The following is a 20598-nucleotide window of genomic DNA, read 5'->3' as shown; positions in this document are numbered from 1 at the left end:
GGAAATGAAGAAAACCAAGGTAAGTTGGTAAAATATATAATGTATTGGTGGTAAGTACTAACCAGGAGAATGAAGCAGAGCAGGGGGGATGGAATGTCGGCGCCGAGGCTGGGATTTCAGACAGGGTGGTACCCCAGTTCAGTACAGGGAGGGGCTTGCCGCCCAGCATGGGAGCCGAGCTGCCTGGGCCCCAGTCTCCTCCTCTGTTCAGGTGTGATCCAATGGAGGCTGTTTGACCTCTTTGACCTTCAGCTTTCCCATCTGTGAAATGGAGATGCTAATAGGCCCTATCCCTGGGGGTCCTGGAGGGGGAGCGAAACAACGCATCTGGAGTGTTTGCACAGTGCACAGCATGTGAGTGGCCCCCAACCTTAGTGTCCCTCCACGGCTAGTATTCCTTCCCAGGCCTGAGATGTGCAAATCCCCTAACACTCTGTGCCCTGACATGCTCTCTCTCTCTCCCTGGAATGCTAAGCTTGGGAGATACAGGGAGAGCAACCCTCAGGTTTGAGGTTTAGCGCCATTATAGTCCGTGATCGTCTGGCTTCCTGTCCATGTGTCCATAGGCACTGTGGTTTCCTTGAGGACTTGGGGGCAGGGATGGGTATTATTCATTGGTTTCTGTTCCTGTGTCTACTACAGGCCTGATACTTAATGAGGGACCGATAATGTCTAATTAAATTAATGAGTGGTGAATATATAAGGACCTTGTGATGACACTGAGCACCAAAGCAATCGAGCAAGGCTCCACGGAAGAGGTGTCATGGGAGGAGGGCTTGGAACTGCCAGTGGGAAAGAAGACCATCACCTCACTTGCGTAGGCTGGGGAGATCTCTATTCACTGCAGTGCCCCCCCCCTCCTTAATAATGAACACATGTCCCCAGAGAGTCTGGCTCTGGGCTCCTACACCGAGGTCCTGGAGCCTACCCATGGGAAGCTTGGAGTCTTCTTCCCTTCACATGGCCAGGCCCAGGTGGGAAGTAGGGATAGGAGGTGGGTTTTCAGGGTCCTCTTGAATGGTCTGGGGTGGCTGGTCTAGAAATAGATGAATGGAGGGGACACATTCAGTCAGCAGTGCTGTGAATTATTGATCACCAGAGAGTAATGTGTAGGCAAGGTCATTTCCCTCTTAGGCCAAACTGCTCAATCATGTTTAATTGTCTGTTTTCCAAATTTCCCTAGGGCTTGCCTAGGGGACGGATTTGCTCTGTGCCCATTTATTTTGCTTCAATCCAGTAAAAAGGGATGCCATCTATTTCTCTTTGATATTAAGTTTTAAAACTGTGGCTGGGATTAATTCAAGTGCTAAAGGGGGTTCCTGTCCTACATGCTTTGCAAAGAGGTGCTACCCTGGGTGCCTCCATCCCCCAAGACTTGACTTACTTGATTGAACCACAGGATGGCAGAATCTGAGCAAAGAGGAGCAGTGTATGCTCTGTGCCACCTGTGATATGCCAAGCTCTGTGTATGTTGTCTCCTTTCATTACCACTGTGACATCCCAGTAAAATACATACAACACGCCAATGTGGGGAAAGAAATGAAGAAACAGATTTTCAAAGAAAATTATCCAAAGCTGGTTGCAAGGATTCTCCCACTCCTTACCGATAAAGGGGGTGTGAAAAGGTAGGGTGGTGGGTATGAAAGGAGGTGGTGGGGAGTATGGCTTTGGGGACTGTATGTCCTAGGAGTCCTACTCTGTCCTAAGCAGGAGGCAGTGGAGGTGACTGCCCCTTCTCTATAGTCAAGTGTGGGTTGATGACTCAAAGCTTCAAATGTAGCTGCTGGGCTTCCAGCCAAGATGGAATAACAGAGACCAGATTTACCTTCCCACTAGAAACAACAACAACAACAACAAACAGGACAAAACATATGAAATAACAGTTTTCAAAAGATTGGACATGAGGCAGTAAGGGACAGCAATGACTGAGAGATAAAAACAAACAGGGAAAGCTCAAGGATTGCTTCAATTTGAGAGTTTCCTGCTCACATTTCAGGGAGAGGTTGTCCAAGCCAAGCCCAGAAGAATCCCCGAGCTGAGAAGACCGGGCTACAGGTCTGGGGAAACCACAGTGGCTAGAGTTCACAGGGCAGAATAATGGGTAGAGAGCTGCAAAGAGAGAGCTCTGGGGATATGGAGAAGTCCACCTTGAGTACTCAGCTGAGTACCAACCAGCACATGTGAGGAAATTACCCATATTCAGGGAAAGCACACACAGATTCAGGACCGTGCCTGCTCTCACGAGCCAGGCAAAAAGATTTCATTATTCATGGGGCATTGAATAGCTTCCTTACGAAAGTCTTGTTTCAGTAGTGGAGAATTAGTCCTAGATTGACAGCTGCTCCAAACATGCTTAGCAAATCACCAAAGCCACGGCTGGAAAGGATTAAGCTTTTTCTGAGTGACCTTACTACATTCTGAATAAGATCAAGAATATAGGAAGACTAACATATCCAGTACCCACAAGGTAAAAGTCACAATGTTTGGAATCCAGTAAAAAATTACCAACCAGGCAAAGCAGGAAGACGCACCCCATAACGAGGAGAAAAGTCAATCAATTGAAACCAACCCAGAATCAACACAGATGTTAAAGTTAGATGACAAGGTTACCACTCCAATTATTATAACTGTATTCCATATGTTCAAAAAGTTAGAGGAAAACGGAACATATATTGGACATGGAAGATGTAAAAAAGACTTAAACCAAATATGACAGATGAAAACTACAGTGTCTAAGATGAAAAGCTCACTGGGTGGGATTAACAGCAGAGTAGACATTGCAGACAAAGAACGTGAGTTAACTAGGAGACAGAAATAGAAATTTCCCAAAAAGAAATGTAGACTAGAAAGACAATTATGATAATAATTTGAAAGAGGGACAGAGCCTTGGTGAACTGTGAAACGATGTGTAATTGGAGTCTCTGAAAAAAAGCAGGGGGATGAGAAGGAAAATATCTGCAGAAATGAGGGTTGAAATCTTCCAAAGTTGATGTAAGTTCCCAAAATTCGATGAAATTCACAGATGCAAGAATTTCAGTGAAACCCAACACAACAAAAATGAAGAAAATCACACTAAGACATATTGTAATTTGATTGCTCAGAATCAGTAATAAAGAGAAGATCTTAAAAGTAGCCAGAAGGGGGATGGGGGAAGACATGTTACTACAGAGGAACAAGGATAAGGATCACAGCAGATTTCGTGTAAGAAACAACGCAAGTGAGAAGGCAGTGGAGCAACCGCTTTAAAATGCTGTACTGATTTTTTTATTTTATTTTATTTAAAAAAAAATTTTTTTTCAACGTTTATTTTTGGGACAGGGAGAGACAGAGCATGAACGGGGGAGGGTCAGAGAGAGAGGGAGACACAGAATCAGAAACAGGCTCCAGGCTCCGAGCCATCAGCCCAGAGCCTGACGGGGGGCTCGAACTCACGGACCGCGAGATCGTGACCCGCGAGATCGTGACCTGGCTGAAGTCGGACGCTTAACCGACTGCGCCACCCAGGCGCCCCTGCTGTACTGATATTTTAAACTGTCAAACTAGAATTCACAACCAGAAGAAAAATCTTTCAAAAGTGAAAGCAAAATAAAAAATTCTCAGACATATAAAAACTAAAAGAGTTTACCTCTAGAAAATCCTAAATATAAGAAAGGTTAGAGGGTGTCCTTCAAAAAGAAAGAAAAATGACACTAGATAGAAATATGGATTTCCACAGAGCAACGAAGAGCATTACCAACCGATGTGGTAACTGCACAGGCAAATATATAATATTTTCTTTTATTATTTTAGTCTCTAAAATATAATTGGCTCTTGAAACAAAAATAATAACTATGTAATAGGAAGCTCATGACATATGTAAAAATAAAATGTATGACAGCAATAGCAAAAATGCTGGGAGGGAGGAATGGAAGTATACGGTTTTAAGTAAATATAACTACTTTAAATGATATGTGAAGTGGTAGACTGTGATATATATACTTTAACAGATATATACTAACAGTTACAGATATATACTATAAGCCTTAAAGTAACTACTAACAAAATGAAGCAAAAAGTTACAGCTTAACAAGCCACAAAATAGATAAAATGAAATCATTAAAAAATGCTCAATTAATCCCAAAGAAGGCAAAGGAAAAAAAAAAGAGGAAGAGGGGAACAAAGAAAAGATGGAGGAAATGGAAGACAAATATCAAAATGGTAGATTTAAACCTAACCATATCAATAATCACATTAAATGGCATGGTCTGGATATCCCAACTAAGAGGCAGAAAATGATCAGACGGGATGAAAAATTAAGACCCAAGTATAGGCAACTCACTCTAAATATAAATACATAAATAGATTAAATGTAAAACAACAAAGAAGATACAGTGTGCTGATTGAACGAAAGATGGAGGGTTATGTTAATCTCAGAGAAGATTTTGCAGTAAAAAATATAACCAGGGCTAAAGAAAGTAATTTCATAATGCTAAAGAGAATGCAATAGTCTTAATGTTTATGCATCTAATACCAGATCTTCAAAATACACAAAGCACAAACTGATAGAACTACAAGGAGAAATAGATGAATCCATAATTACGGGTGGATATTCAATAATCTTCTTTTAATAATTAATAAAAAGAGTAGAACAAAAACGTGTAAGGAAATAGAAGACACAAACAACATTACTGACCAACTATAACACTTCACCTGTTAAGGACAGAACACATATTCTTTTCTTCCTTCCTTCCTTCCTTCCTTCCTTCCTTTTTAAATATAATTTATTGTCAAGTTAACTATCATACAGTGTATACAGTGTGCTCTTGGTTTTGGGGATAGATATTCTTTTCAAGTACACACCACAGAAAATTTACTAAAATAGACCATACTCTGGGCCACAAAACAAGTTTTAATAGACATAAAGGGATTCAAGTCAGAAAAAGTATGTTCTCTGCTACAATGGAATTAAATTAGAAATCAATAGCAGAAAGAACTCTGGGAAATCTCCAAATATTTGAAAACTATGTAGCACACTTCTATAAATAAAAAAAATTAGAAAGACTTTTATTTGGATGAAAATGAAATTGCATTGTATCACAATCTGTGAAATGTTGCTAAACTAATATTTAGAGGGAACCTCAAAGAATTAAACATCTCTACTGGGAAAAAATGTTCTCGAGTCAATTATACTTGCTTTCCTCTTAAGAAACTAGAAAAAGAAAAACAAATTAAGTCTTAAGTAATCAAAAAAAGGAAATAATAAGGATCAGAACAGAAATTAACAAAATATAGAACAAATAAAATAGAGAAAGTCAACAAAGCCAAAAGCTGAATCTTCCAGATTTTTATCAATAAAATTGATAACCTCTTGCCAGACTGACTAGGACAAGAGAGAAGACAAGAATCATGGGAATCTACCCCTCAAACCAAGAGCACACTGTATACACTGTATGTTAGCCAACTTGACAATAAATTTTATTAAAAAAAAAAAATGAGAGGGTGACACCACTACAGATCCTACAGATAATAAATTAATAATCATAATTAACTAGGGATTATTATGATAATAATATGAATATGATAATAATTAGGGAATATGATGAATGATTTTTTGCTAATAAATTAAAAATCTTAGATGGAGTGGGTAAATTCCTTGAAACACACAAACTACAAAAACTTACAGAAGAAGAAAGAAATATACTGAGTAGTTCTATAACTATTAAAGAAATTGAATTTAGAATTTAAAACTTTTCAACAAAGAAAACCCCAGGCCCAGTTGGCTTCACTGATGACTTCTGCCAAACATTTACGAAATAAAAAATGCCAATTCCATACAAGGTCTTTTAGTAAACCAAAGGAGAGGGAATATGTCCCAAATTATTCTGTGTGGCAGCATTACCCTGATATCAAAACCAGATAAAGACTTTATGAGAAAAAGAAACTACATACCAATACCAATATCCCTCATGAACGTCAACACAAAAATTCTTAAATCTAATCCGACACTATAGAACAAGTGGGTATGATCGAGGAATGCAAGGTGGGTTTAACATTTGAAAATTGATCAGTGTAACTCACTGTACTTGCAGCCTAAACAAACAAACGACAAATTATATAACCATTTTTAGTAGAGATACAAAAAGCATTTGATAAAACCTAGCCTCTACTGATCAAAGCTCTTAGCAAACTAGGGATAGAAGTGAAGTTCTTAAACTTTATGAAAAATATCTCTGAAAAAACTACAGACTTACTGGTGAAAGACTGAATACTTTCTCCTCTAAGATTGGGGACAAAGCGAGGACAGCCACTCTCACTACATTTGTTCAACATTTTACTGGAAAGTATAGCCAGTGCAATAAAGCAAGAAAGATAGATAAAAGCCACTGAGATTAGAAAGGAAGAAATAAAACTGTCCTTATTCACAGATGACCTGATTGTCTATAGAGAAATCCAAAGAGACGTACAAAAAAGCTGCCAGAATTAATAAATGAGTTTAGCAAGTTTACAGGATGCAAGAGCAATCCGAATTGAAAAACTTCAAATACCATTTAGAGTGTGAGATATAGAAGTCTGCCAACAGATGTGAAAAACCTACAGACTAGAAATTATAAATCGCTAATGAGAGAAATTAAGAGCTAAATAAGTGAAGAGATATACCATATTCATGTGTTGGAAGAGTCAGTATTGTTAGCATTTCAATTGTCCCCAAATTTATCTATAAATTAAACACAATCCAACTGAAATCCCAACATGCTTTTTTGTTTTTTGTTTTTAGAAACTGATAAACTGACACTAGAATTCATCTGGAAATGCAAAGGTCCTAAGATAAGCACAAGAATAAAGCCAGAAGATGAATATAATCTGATTGAAAGAACTTATTGTAAAACTTCCTTAATGGATGCCAAGTTGGACAAGTAGGTCTATGGGACAAAATAGAGGCCAGAAATAGATCCCCACACATATGGCAGCTGATACAGCTCATTTTCACCAAAGGTGAAAAAATAGTTCAGTGAAGAATACACAGACAATTGGAGCTAAGACTGTGTGTGTGCGTGTGTGTGTGTGTGTGTGTAAAAATGAACCATAGCTCTCACCAAATACAAGAATTAGTACAAAATGGATCATAGACCAAAATTTGAAACCTAATTCCAGAAAACTTCTAAAATAGGAGTTGACAAACTTTTTCTTAAAGGACCACATAGTAAATATTTTAGGCTTGTGGACATTATGGTCTCTGTTGCAACCACACAATTCTGCCATTGTGGTGTGAAAGTGGCCATAGAAAATACTGAAATGAATGGGTGTGGCTGCATTCCAAGAAAACTTTATATGCTAATGTAGGTAGCTGGTCTGCAGGCCATAGTTTGTTGACAGCTGTTGTAGAAGAAAACGTAGAAGAAAAATCTTCATGACCTTGAGTTAATCAAAGATTTCTTAGATATGACATCAAAACAGGATCAACAGAAGAAAAAATTCATAAATTGGGCTTTATCAAAATTGAAAATGTCTCCTCTTTGAAAGACACCATTAAGAGAATGGTGAAAGCCGTTCTCTTTCTCAAAAGAGAAGGCCCTAGTCTTGGACAAAATCTACAAAACATATATCTGATAAATGGATTGCATCTAGAATCTATGAAAAAAATCATCAAAAGCCAACAATAAGAAAATAACCAACCTAAATGATAAATGGGGAAAACGTCTGAGGAGACACTTTACCAAAGATAATACACGGACAAGCACAGGAACAGATGCACAACATCCTTAGTCACTGGGGTAATGCAAATGTAAAAACCATAGTGAGATGCCACCACATACCTGTTAGAATGGCTCACATAAAAAAGGCTGACTACACCAAATTTTGGCAAGGATGTGGAGGCACTGGAACTCTCATACACTGCTGATGGGAAAGCAAAATGGTATAACCACTTTAGAAACAGTCGGCAAAATGATTTCTATCATATACAAACTATTTCATAAAACACAAAAAGGGAAAGATATATATTTATATATCTCTATCTCTATCTCTGTCTATATCTCTATCTTATGACTGTAGTCATAAGTGGGGATACAAGAATGGTTTGAAGATAAAATTGTTAACATAACTCACTCCATCAACAGATTAAAGGCAAAAACCCATTTTATCTTATCCATAGATGCAACACAATAAAGCAATTGGCCAAACAAGAAACATTCACATTTGATAAATTCTGGCAATCTGATAAGCTCCCAGAAAACTAGGGAGGATGGGAAAGGGTGTCTATGAAAACCCAACAGCAAACATTTTTCATGGAAAAACTTTAAAAACATAGCTACACCCACAACAAAGACGCCTGCCATCACCACTGCTATGCAACCCTACCTTGTAGTAGAATCAATTGGGCTGGATGGCAAATGGGTGAAGAATGGCAAGAAAAAGCCAGAATTGTTTTTAACTGCAGATATGATTGTCTACCTAGAAGACCCAAGAGGATCTGCTTTCAAACTATTAGAACCACATGACGGTTCAACAAAACTGCTCGGTACAAGACAACCTACTAAAACCAATAGCACTCCTCCTAAACAGCAATACCGATGCTTCATTGGTTACAGGCAAACCCCATCCACAAAGGCAGTAAAATCTATAAGGTACATAAGATCAAATCCAAGGAAAGATATGCAATTCCTTTAGGGAGGTAGTGTAGCAGGTGGTTCAGAGCAGGGCCTCTGACTCAAAATGTCTGGTTTCACATGTAGTCTACTACTTACTGGCTTGGATAAATTACTTGATTGCCATGCCTCAGTTTCTTTATTTGTAAAAGCAAGACAATAATAATGTCCACCTCATAGGGAAGTTGGAAAGGTTAACTGAATTAAATATAAAGTGTTTAGAACAGTAGCGGTGCATATACATATATAAATGTTGGCTACTATTGTTATGAAGAAAATGACAAAATTTGATTGAAGGACATGAAAAAAAATCTGAATAAATCTGGAGATAGACCATGTCCATGGATGGGACAATTCAGAATCAGAAAGAAATAAAATTTCTCCTGGTTAGGTGATACATTCTCTACAGTTGCAACTAAAATGCTGACAGAATTTTTAAATGGGATGTGAAAAGGTGAAAATTTATATACAAAAGCAAAGGTCCAAGAACGGTCAAGATATTTTTAAAGAAAACAAGGACTGTACCATTTGGTTTATTTGATATTGACTCTTTATAAAACTATACAATCTAAGGCAGAGTATTACTGGCAAACAGGCCAGATAAAGAGACTGATGGAACAGAATCGAATCCAGAAATAGACCCACGTGTATATGGAAATAGAAAGGAAGAAGCATTATAAATCAGTGGGTGAAGGATGAAGCAGTCAAAAAATGATTTGCATATTAGTTCTTCATACGGAAAAAGTACATAGTTAAGCCTCTGCCTCGCCCCAAACAGAACAGCATGTTCTAGATGGGCTAACATATAAATGTAACAGGACCTTCTGTAGTCTACCTATATCATTGAGGTGGTAGAGAAATATCGATCAAACAAGACACAAAATGCCAGATACTTGAGAGAAAATACAGATAAATTTCACTACATCGAAACGAACAACTTCTGTAGGACAAGAGTACAAAACAAACAGTTATGAGAAAAGCAATAAATTATAAGAGAATGTTTGAAACACACACAGACAGAGGATAGGTAGTAAAATTATATGAGGCTCCAGGGAATCAGTAAGAAAAAATTCAAGTAACCCAGTGGAGAGATGGGCAGAGACAGAACGGGTCATTCATTGAAGAAGAAATTGCAGAGGCTAAACGGAAAGATTCTCAAACTCACTCGTAATCAAGAAATGCAAATTAATCAGTCACCACATATCAGCTCCCTCATCAACTTGACACGCATTCAAGTCAACTCCAAGTGTTACAGAGAATATGATACGCTCTGCAGGAGCATAAATTGTTTCTTGATTTGGCAACATGGAGGAGGTTTAAAATGTACAGGTACCAGCACCCAGTGGTCCCTGCTCCAGATGTCCATCCTGGGGAAACCTTTACACGGGAGTATGAAGAAGTAGGTAAAACGATGTCCCTGCAGCATTGTTTAAAGTCCAGAAAGGTTGGAAACAACCTAAATACCCATTAACATGGGTGGAGGGGGATGGGAGAAATAATAAATGAATTGTTGTCACTGGTATGTCACTGGTAAACAACCTACTGTCTGGGGAAAAAGGCCTTAAATTGTAGCAGTTGTCGATTTCCGAGATATAAATGCTCCCACCGTGGCTGATTTCTAGCTACCGCGGTGACATCGCTGAACACGGAGTTGGGGAGAGGTGGATACAATCAGCCCCTGGTAAAGGTCCTGGGGGTCGGCTCCGGGACACCATTGATTGTTTTCTTCCAGCATCTAAGATCAATGAAGAAACTAGGTAGAGCTGAAAAAATCATGCTTAGAAAAAAAAGCAATTTGCGATGTTATAATCAATAGGGTAATGTTTGTATAAATTTTAAAATTACACAAAATGATATAATGCACTGATACACGTTAAAGAATAGAGCATAGATGGGAGGAAATCAAAAATTTGGGGATAGCATTTGCCTTTGGAAAGACGAAGGTAAAGGAAGGGCTGCAAAGAACTTCCGTGTATCACGTGGTTTTCTTTCTTAAATTAAAAAAGCTGAAGCAAATATAGCGGAATCTTGATTCCTCTTGAATCAGTATTCAAAGGGGTGGCGTGATAACACATTCCAGTCTCTATTTATCTGAAGTATCTCATTCACATAAATATAATGCAAAACTAAAGTATGATTATGATTATGTAAACACAAAACTCCCCCGAAAAGCCATCCAAAAAAATTTTGGTCATTGTGTTTGGATTCTGGACCGCAGCTTTTCTACTGTCCTTGATTTCCACATTTTGTCTCATGAATAGGTGTGACTCGTGTAGTGGCAGGAAGCCACCAAGCTTTGAGTGTTGGGCCAGGTGGTGGCTCTGGGCCCGTCCGTACTGGCATCTCTATTTGATGGGTCTTAGCACATGTCAGAATTCTTGGACGGTCTCCACCCGAGGCACCGTGCATCGACTTGGGGTCAGCGGGTGGGTTTTCGTCCAGAATTTCCTGTGAGAAGATCCACCCTGGTGCTGTTCCAAGAAGCCTCTACAGCTTGAAACAGATGGTTCATAGCGCTGGGAGGAACCTTGAAGCTCCACGTTGGCCCCACGGTGGCCACAGAGGGAAAGGGGGCAAGAAGTAGTTACATTGGTACCAGCTAGTTTGGGTTGACTGTATAGGCTTTGGATTCACAAGACCTAGGCAAGGCTCTGCCACTCACTAGCTAGGTGACTTGGGAAAAGTGACGTGGTCCCTGTTTTTGTTGTTGCTCCTGTTTCCATTTCTACAGCGAGTCCTGTAGTAGGTTGTGTTACTGTGCAAACCATTTGCGACCCCTCCTTGGGGGAGGATTGGACTTGTGTGCTCCGTTGAGGTCATGCGGCCACAGGACCTACCGTGTCCCTCCTTGCCCTGTTGGACTCGTGAGTGGTGGTTATGGGACTTACTTGGGGGCAACGAAGCTGCTCCCAGAGTAAACATGGCAGGGATCAGAGGTACAGCCAACTTGCGATGTGCATGGACCATAAGTGAGTCCCATTCTGTCAGCCACTGCGTGGGGAGGGTCGTCCACTGCTGTGATACCACCGAGTCCATTCTGGCTGAGAGTGCACGTGTCCGGAGGACAGAATGGGATAATGTACGTGACGTGCATAGCCACCACGTGGCATACAGGGACGTTGAAGTCAGAACAGGAGCGGTCATGCGCAGCTACCAACAACCCATAAATTTTGGCCACCAAACCCATGATGTTTATTTCTCACTCACATCACGCATCTTATAGGGGGTCCCTGTCCTTTGTGGTCATTCAGGGGCCCCTGCTGATGGAGACTCCGTCTTGATGGGTCTTTTTTCAAGACCCTGAGTCAGGAGGGAAAAAAAGCTCGTGAATCTGGCAAACCACGCTCAGGCTTGTAAAGCTCCGACTCCAAAGAGACGCGGGTCACTTCCCTCTCTTTTCACTGCGCAAAGCAAGTCTCACAGCTATGCCCGGTTGTATAAAAGGGACGGGAGAGCAAATCCACTCCGTGTCCAAGAGGTGGGAAGTAGGGTATGTGAGGTGGGCACTGCGACCTCCATGGGGCCGCTCCGTGAATGGCGGCTGGCGCTGGACTTACTGTGCATCGTGACCTTCAGGCTGACTCCCAGTGGGGAAAAGTGGCACGTGGACCACATTCTAGGCAGGGGACGGGCATGCACAATGCAGAGTCTGGGAGGCACCTGCCCTGCTCTGGAGACAGCCGGTGTTCATGCGGAACATGACGCAGCCAGGGGACTAGCCAGAGATGGGCTTCGGAGCTCTCAGTGAACACCTCTGGATTTGGACGTTAGCATGTGGCAGCCGGGAGCCTTGAAACACGGTGAGCAGGAAAGTGAGCAGGGCCAGCTTTCGGCCCAGATGAGGGAGGGGTGAACCCCTGAGTTCCGGCGGGGTGGGGAGGATGGTGGGAAGAGGTGGGTTTGTGGGCTCTGTCTGAGGGCCAGTCAGCAGGACTGGAAGCTCGACGGGATGTGATGGCTTGAGGGGGACAGGTGGAAGATGACTCCAGCCTGTCCCGAAACTGGTTGTGGGAGAGGTTGGAGGGGGTGAATGGCTCAAGTTACAAGCAACGACAGCACTTTGTTTCAGGAGGTTTTTTGGAGCGACAGGAACTCTCTTGTGTCACCTCCTCGGTCAGCTCTTTGACCTCTGTTACTAAAGCTCAGCATGCATAGACCCCCTCGTCCACAATCCCCCGCCGACTACACACCGGCCACAGAAGGGAGCACAGGTGCATGCCGACACAGGGCCGTATCCATAACGACCTCCAAACCTAATGCGAGCGAGGCGCCCATCCACAGGAGAAACAGCAGCGTGTTTCCACAGAGGAATATTAGACAGCAATGAAAAATGAATAGATTACCACCACAAATACGCAGTACGGAGCGAACCTTAGAAACATAATGTTGAACAGAACCAGATCCCAAAACATTCATGTCATGTGATTCTATTTGCAGAAAGTCCCTCCCCCACCCACCGCCCCCCCCCCCCGATAAAATCAGTGTTAGAAGTCAAGATGGGGCTACCTGTGGGGTGGACAGAATGGGCTGTCAGGGGGCCTCTGGAGGGTGCCAGTGTCTTCTTTTCTTGACTGGGCTGGCAGTTAAACAAGCGTTTACTCCGCGACAGTTCACTGAGTTGCCCATCCAGCTTTTGTGCACTTTTCTGCACACAAACTAAACATCAGTCGAGACCAGACAGACGGAGACATAATATTGCAGGGACCACCAGAAGGGGCATAACTTGGTAAGCGGCTGAGAGGCAGGAGAAGGTGGGGTCGCTGAAGCAGAGGGGAGGAGGGGCCGGGAGGCCCACAGGGTGCAGGCTGCTGAAAGGTCAGCTAAGGGAGGAGGCCATCGACCCCTGCACTGGCTCCATGAACAGGACAGTCGTTCCCAACCCTCTGGAGACCAGTTTCTTCTGGGGAGGCAGGGTGGGATTGTGTGGGGGGCGGTGCGGAAGAGGAGATGGTGACTGTAGATGTGTCCCTTGGCACTCTGGTCCCAAAGCGGGGGAGGGCACCATGCTGGCAGCTGGAGGGAAGGCAGTCAGGACTGTTTTTATCGTGGAAAAGACCCAAGCAGGCTTTGCCGCGGGGAACCCTAGGGGGATTGCTGGCAAACCCTTATCAGGGAGGTCGTCTCTAGTCCCACTTTGTACAATAGTCCCCCTCGCCATTCATCTCCGTCGCCCTACTCCCTTCCTCCTCTTCCCCGGGTCCTGGCCTCTATGTTATCCGCTCACTTCACCTAATTGATCACGGCCCGCTAAGAGGTCAAACCCATGGGAGCAGGGAGTTTTATCTGCTCGGTTCCCCCTATTATCCCTACTCAACAAACATCTGTCGTGGATGAATGAATGGGGAGGTGTCCTGCAGAGAGAGGGGGTGGGGAAGGGAGGACCAAGGGTGGGGATCTGGAGCTGGGGAAGGGGGCCGGGCACTGAGGGGCAGGGACGTTTGCAGACAAAAAGTGGAAGCAATGGATTGCATGGTGGGGGGGGCGGTGAGTGTGGGTGGGGTGGACAGGAGGTAGAGGGAAGAGCCTTGGTTCTGATGGGGGGGGCGGTGCTTCAGGAGAACTAAGGGGACAGTCTGGAGAAGCTGCAGGAAGTCAGAGAGGACCTCGGGGGTGGAGGGTGCGGAGGGCTGATGTTGTGCCCCGGGGCCCAGCAAGGTTGGAGACCACCAACTCGGGGGTCCCCTGCTTGGCCCAGAAGCTGACCAAAAGGTCGTGCTTGCTGGGCCCGCTCCCGGTCAGGACTTGAACCTAGCCTGTGTCTTCCAGAGCCATTTTGCTACACTGAGCCAGAGAGGTGAGCGGGGTGTGGGCAGAGAGCGGGGGTGCTGGGTTCTGGATGTGAGGTTTGGGCAGCCCAGGCACGAGGGAGAGGGCAGAAGGGGCCGGGCTGGTGGGTGAGACGGCACGTGGATGCCAGCCTCCTTCGCCACAATGAGGAGGTGCGTCCTGAACACATCTCACCTGCACTTACCCATCCTCGCACTGAGCCTGCACACCTGAGCTTTGCGGCGGACCCTGTGAAAAAGCTGAGGCTGGGGAGAGTGTGGGGGTCACTCAGGAAGCAGGTGGTGGTGCTGGCAGAGACCCCGGGACGCTGTGGGGTCCTTTCCATCACAGCCAGCAGGGGTGGGGGGTGGGCGGACCTCCTCCTAGGTCCATTCTGGGCATTTCTGCTGCATGAAAGCCGAGCTCTAGCTGCCAAACACCCACTCCCCAGCGAGAATCCTCAGGCTGCGTCCGCCTGCCCCCGGTCTTCATGACCCCGTCCTCCTGCCCCTGCCCCTCCTGACCCCACTGCAGTTTGGGGAGCTGCGCGGAGTCCCCAGAAGTCCAGCTGAGAGAAGCAGAGCTTCACAGAATTGTGGGGCTGGGACATCCTGGCTCCCTCTCCCAGCTGGGGCTGAAGGCCCCTCAACATTTGTGGCTCCTCCCAGGCAGTCTCCGCCTTTCCTCCCCCTCCCTTTCCAAAGAGGTTTTGCTGAGTACCTAGGAAGGTACTGGGGGGGGGGGGTGTCGATCCTTCCCTCCCCACCCTCTGAAGCTCCCCGGTGAGGCCTGTGCCCCCTGCAAGGGAATCGATCCTTCAGGCAAAGGCTTAGCTTGGACAAAAGAGGAGACATGCTTTTTGAGGGCCTGATCTGCGCCAGACACCGCGCGCAATGCGGGGCCACACTGGTGACTCAGGGAAGGGAGGCAGGGAGGGTCCTGCTGGGCGGAAGTCCTGGGCTTGGAGGAGAGGGAGACAGGTAGAGGCATCCGTTTTCCAGCTTGTTTCTGGAGTGCACCCAGCGGGGCTTGCACGCTTTATCTTCCCAGTAAGTAGAGAGATGAGCCGGAGGACCGATCATGGAGCTCTGCCTGGAGGAAGCCAGCTACCCCAGGCAGTTCACCCTGAGTTCTACCTCATCGGTGGCCGATTCTCCCTGCCCCTCCCGCCCTCCCCACCCCCCAGCCTCTTCCCACGGGTCCAGTTTTGCGCTCCAGATAGTCCTCAACTTGTCTGACCCACCCTCTTCTGCCAACGAAGGGGACCGTTGTTCCCCCCCCCCCCCGTCCCCACTTCTAAAGTCTTCCAGGCTCCGAGGTGCCACCTTCGGCTGCCCCCCTCCACCCCCCATCCCCTCCCTGTCCTTTCGGTAGCTGCCCTTCTGCCCCACCTCTGCTAACCCCTCCGTCGTTGGGCATCTCTCTTCCTTAATTTCGGCACCTGGGCGGCCAAGGTGCCCCCGCAAAAGCTCAGCTGACCAGCGCCCCCCCACCCCCAGGTGGCCATCTCCGTCCTCCCTCCCCCGCCGGGCACTTCCAGCCACCAAAGGCGCCCACCCGCGGGGCCCGGAGCACAGCGGTGTCTCCCCCGCCGGGGCGCGGCTCCACCTGCAGGGCGCTGGGCGGCAGGCGCGCGGCGGGCGGCGCGGGCCGCGGGGGCGGAGGAGCGGGCGGCGCGAGGGAGGGGCCTGCGGAGCGGCGGCGGCGGCGGCGGCCCCAGCCCGCGCAGCCCGGCTCGGCCCCGGCTCGGTCGGCGCAGCGCCGCGCGCGTCCCCTCCCGCCGCCGCCGCCGCGCAGCCAGGCGCCCCGGCACCAGGCCGCCGCCGCCGCCGCCGCCGCCGCCGGGCGCACGACGCAGCGCGCACCGGCCGGGATGCGCGCCCGGGCCCCGGCCCGCCCCCACCCGCGGCCGCCGCCCGCCCGCCGCGCGCTCGCCTGACCGCGGCGCCCGCCCCGGCCGCCCCGCCCGTCCCCGGCCGCCCCCCCCCCCCCCAACCCGGCCGCGATGCCCGCCCCCCGGGGCCCCGGCGGCCCGCGCCCCTGCTAGGCTGCGGCGGCATGGCCCGCGCGCCCGGCGCGACCTCTGCGGATTGCATCGGTGTGTGGCGGCGGGGCATGCCCAGGGCACCGGGCACGGCCTTCAATGGGCGAGGACACGGACACGCGGAAAATTAACCACAGCTTCCTGCGGGACCACAGCTATGTGACTGAAGGTAACGTACGTGTTGTCTGAGGCCCCCTCCGGCCGGCCGCGGCGTGGGGATGCCGTCGCACCGAATGCCCTCCGAAGGTTTGGACCGCGCGCTGTGTGTCGTGTCCCCCCCCCTCCCCCGCCCCACCCCACCCCACCCCACCCCACCCTATCCCACCCCGCCCCGGGTCCCGGAGGGAGGGAGCCCGAGGGCGCAGGCCTCCGCTTCCCAGCGCCCTCCTCCGCGCCGCCCTCCGGCCGGCAGCTTTCGACCCCCCAGGCCCGGAGGCATCCCGAGTCGTCCCTGGCCGTCATTTGTAGAAAGGCCATTCCTGCGGCTAATCTGGCGAAGAAATCCGGGGAAATTAAATGGCTTAGAATCCTGGGTTTGCCATTGCAGCCCTGCCCAAAGCCTACAGAATTTTCTAGGCTTCCCACTCCCCGGAGACGAAGAGGGATCCGAGGGGGTGTGTGTGTGGTGGGGGGGGAATCCATTTCCAGATTCCCCCCAGAGGCTTGCTGTCCTGGGCCCCTTCCCAGTGCCTCCGGAGGCAGGGGCCCTTCGTGGGTGGGAGAAGGCGGCTGGCTTGGGGTTGGTCTTTTATACCTGGTGAGTTATACTGACATAGGAGGAGCTGGCCCCAAACTGTCAGAATTTTCCCCCCAAAAGTGGGGCATGCCATCCCGAAAGGGCCCGGCGTTTGAAATCCCCCAAATCGGCCCTAGAGGCCCAAGCCCAACCCCCACCCCGAGATGGTGGGATCCAGAGGGTCAGCGCCCAGTGACTTCCAAGGGTCTCTCTTCTCCCTCCACCTTGCCCGGAGAACGGTGGGGGACAGGTCCCAAGCCGCAGCCAGGGGCCCGCGGAGCGAATCCTCGATTTGAAGATGGGGATAGCTAGCCGCGGGGTGGCAGCATGCATCAGTGAGGACACTTGTGCTGGAGACCTTCCGGGGTTTAGGGACCGTGAGCACCTTGCCTAGGGGCTGCTGGACTGGCCGCCTAAGTGTTCGTGGGTTTGCAGCGAGAGGTCCCCGGGTGGGTGCCCCGGTGGGAGGGGCCCTGGGCATCGCGGTCCGCGGGGGCTGGTGCGCGTGGGTGCCGCTGTCAGGGAACCTGTGTGGGCTTGGCGCCGGTGACTCTGACTCCTGGGTGGCGTCCGATGCTCCGGTGCCTGGCTCCGCCGGAAATGAGGCCGAGCAGGTAGCCGGGGCCCTTGCGGAGGAGGCCGGGGAGCGTCGGGCCAGCGCGGGGCGAGTGGGACCCCTGCGTCCTGGCCCGGAGAGCTGAGGCAGGGTGTGTAACCTGGGAGGAGGGACGCTGAGTCATGCTTTGCTGATGGGGGAGGGGGTGGCGGGAGGAGGCCGCGCAGCCGGGCCGGGTGAGGGCTCGGCCCCCCACCTAGGGCTTTCTGGCGCCCAGGGACCTGAAAGCGGCCCTTTGTCGCCTGCCTTGGTGAGGTTGAGGAAGAATCGGCGAGTTCTTTCTGCTGGCAGGCTGCTGAGCACAGAGGGTGAAGGAGGCCTCTGCGCTGCTGGCAGGTGCCCCAGTGGCCTGGCTCCGGCGGAGAGGGCATCTTGGCAGGTCATTCTGGTCTGGCTTTGTGCAGGAAGCCCGAAGCCTGTTTTCTCCTCTCGCATGGAGGCTGATGGGACAGGACGAGGGACTTGGTGATTAAAAGTAAAAAGCACCATGCCTCACCCCCAGTGGACTTGAGCAAACACGAATTCCTTCTTCACCCTGTCTCCCCCCCCCCCCCCCCCCGGCCCGCTTGCTTTCATAAATTTAAAAGCTCTCAGCGGAGGAGAGCAAGGGGCATGTGGATACTTGGAGTAAGAAGCGCTTTTAAGTCCTCGTCATTCATTCAACAAATACTTAGTACCTCCTATGTGCCAGTCACTGTTTTAGCCCCCGCGGGTCTAGACAAAGATGCTGCCCTCGGGCAGCCTGTATTCTAGAAGGGAGCTCTGTGCGTGGTATTGAGGGGAAGCTTTTTCACCAAGTCTTGGTCTCCCCATCTGTAAAATGGGAGTGAATAATAACCATCTTTCCTACAAGGTCTTGGGGTTTCTGGGAGGGTCCGGTGGACTGGCGCATGACGAAGCCATCTTGGAACAGGAAATTGTCGGCTGGCAGTTGAAGTATGTTAAGCACCTACTGTGTGCTGGGGCCTCACTCAAGATACCGCATACACCACACCCCCGTTCTATAGATAAAGAAGTCAGGGTTTGACCTTTGTCGGTGTCCCAGGCTGAGTGGCAGCGTGTGTAGGGCATAGGGCTCGGGGGCTGGGATGCAGAGGAACAAGAGGGTCTAGCAGAGGAAGCAGTGACAGTCATTGTTGGAATCATATGAGATTTCTGGCCTCCCTACGTGAAAACAGACTTTCACAACGTTGCGCCCTGCATTTTGTGCTCAGAGACCAGGGTAGGTCACAGATTTGGATGTTAGAAAGACTTGTGTTCAAATCCTGCTCCTGACTCTTCACAGGCTGTGTAATCTGGGACAAGTTATTAAACCTTTCCGAGCTTCACTTTCTCCCTTTGTACAGGGGGAGATAATAATAACGAACCTTACGTTGTTATTATTATTAGGATGATCAGTGATTATTATGCTAATGTAGAAAACATCAGCACAGTGCTTGGTCTATTGGAGGCATTTGATAAATGGTACTGGTATAATTTAAAAGGCTCCTGGAAGAGCTTCATGAGCAAATAATGGATGCTGCAAAAAAATCTTGCAAAAGACCCAGGTGTACAAATTCTTTTTCCACCTGGTCATTTGGCCCACACTCACTCACTCACTACACTCCAGTGGCTCTGGTCTACTTCCTGCTCCTTAAGCAGGTCATTTTTTTTTTTTTCCTTGCTTCATGGCCTTTGCACTGGCTGTGTTCTCTATCTAGAATATCCACCTCCTGCCCTTCTCATAGCTGGCTCCTCCTCAGCCTTTAGATCTCAAGTTAAACATCGTCTTTGCCTATGGGAGTCCTGCTCGAATTCCTCAGTCTCTTATAAAATCTCAAATACTTTGGGAAGAGTTTAGGTTTTGTTAGTCATTCACACCTTGGTGTGAATTAGAGCAGCTTTTCTTTTTTTCTTTTTCCTCAACTCTTGGCTCATCTCAGCTGATCCAGGGTTGTGATCACTAAGCATGGAGGCAGGCCACCCTGGGGCACAGAGAACTTGGAAAGGTTGGGTGGGTGTTGGGGAGGGCAGTATCGTTGAGTCTCTCCAGACAGTAGAAGGACCTGGACCCTTGAGAGAGGGTCCCCAGGGGTAGGAGAGGGCCAGGAAGTCTCTGTGTGTTTAGACTTTTCTCAAGAGCCAGATATGGCCCAGGAGGGGCGTTTCCTGGCTGTGTTCCCTTGCTGCAGCCGCGGAGCTCAGCTTTTGGGTGAGTGAAATAGGCGTTTCTAGGTTAGTCTGGTCTGCGAGCCCCTTCATCCCCTTTCACGCAGCAGCGTTTCCCAAGCCCGTCCGCTACTGGCTCTGGCCCTGGGCAGACACGGGGGCTCCCAGCCCATAGGAGGCGGCACATGCTGAAGAGAGAGTTGGTGGCAGTGACTGGGTGTCTTTGGGAAGGAGCAGTCACTCCCAGGCGCCTGCAGGTTAAGGCACCTGAGGGCACGCTTTTCTGCCAGGACCACAGTCCCCTCCCTGGAGCATCTCAGCCATTAAACTCTGTCATCTCTGCCTTTTGCATCCATGGAAAGAAAGGTACCTCCGTCTCCCTGATCCCGTATCCCTGCCATCCTCGTGTGATGCATGTGGTTCAGAGCCACCTGTGTGTCCCCGTGGATTGTATGGTTGAGAGATGAAGCAGGGATCAGAGGAGGAAGGGGTAAGGTCGGGAGGGTGTCCCAGGCCTGTCCGAACCCAGCATTTGGGCAGTTTCCACAGCATGGAATTGTCTTCCTGGTTCGAACTGGTTGAGGGGGGATAATGTCAGCTTTCTGCCCACGCCTAGACTACGCCGGAGAGGCATGCTTTGTGGGAGACCAGGGTTCATCCAGAT

General features: G+C 48.4%; 1 protein-coding gene across 2 annotated transcripts in view; it reads left to right on the top strand.

The window, feature by feature from the left end:
- Positions 1-16378: 16378 nt before the first annotated feature.
- Positions 16379-20598, top strand: part of PPP2R2C (protein phosphatase 2 regulatory subunit Bgamma) — a 139267-nt gene continuing 135047 nt past the window's right edge. The window contains exon 1 of one of the 2 annotated variants that reach the window (XM_027076732.2): positions 16379-16603. In XM_027076732.2, coding sequence (XP_026932533.1) covers positions 16534-16603 — 70 coding nt within the window. In that variant the 5' untranslated portion in view covers positions 16379-16533. Of the gene's footprint in view, positions 16681-20598 lie in introns of both variants that reach the window. The other variant, XM_027076844.2, reaches the window with a different exon arrangement.

The sequence above is a fragment of the Acinonyx jubatus genome, chromosome B1, assembly GCF_027475565.1.
Source record: "Acinonyx jubatus isolate Ajub_Pintada_27869175 chromosome B1, VMU_Ajub_asm_v1.0, whole genome shotgun sequence".
NCBI classification, from domain to species: Eukaryota; Metazoa; Chordata; class Mammalia; order Carnivora; family Felidae; genus Acinonyx; species Acinonyx jubatus.
The sequence above is the reverse complement of the archived record's forward strand: the minus strand, read 5'-3'. Positions and strand labels throughout refer to the sequence as shown.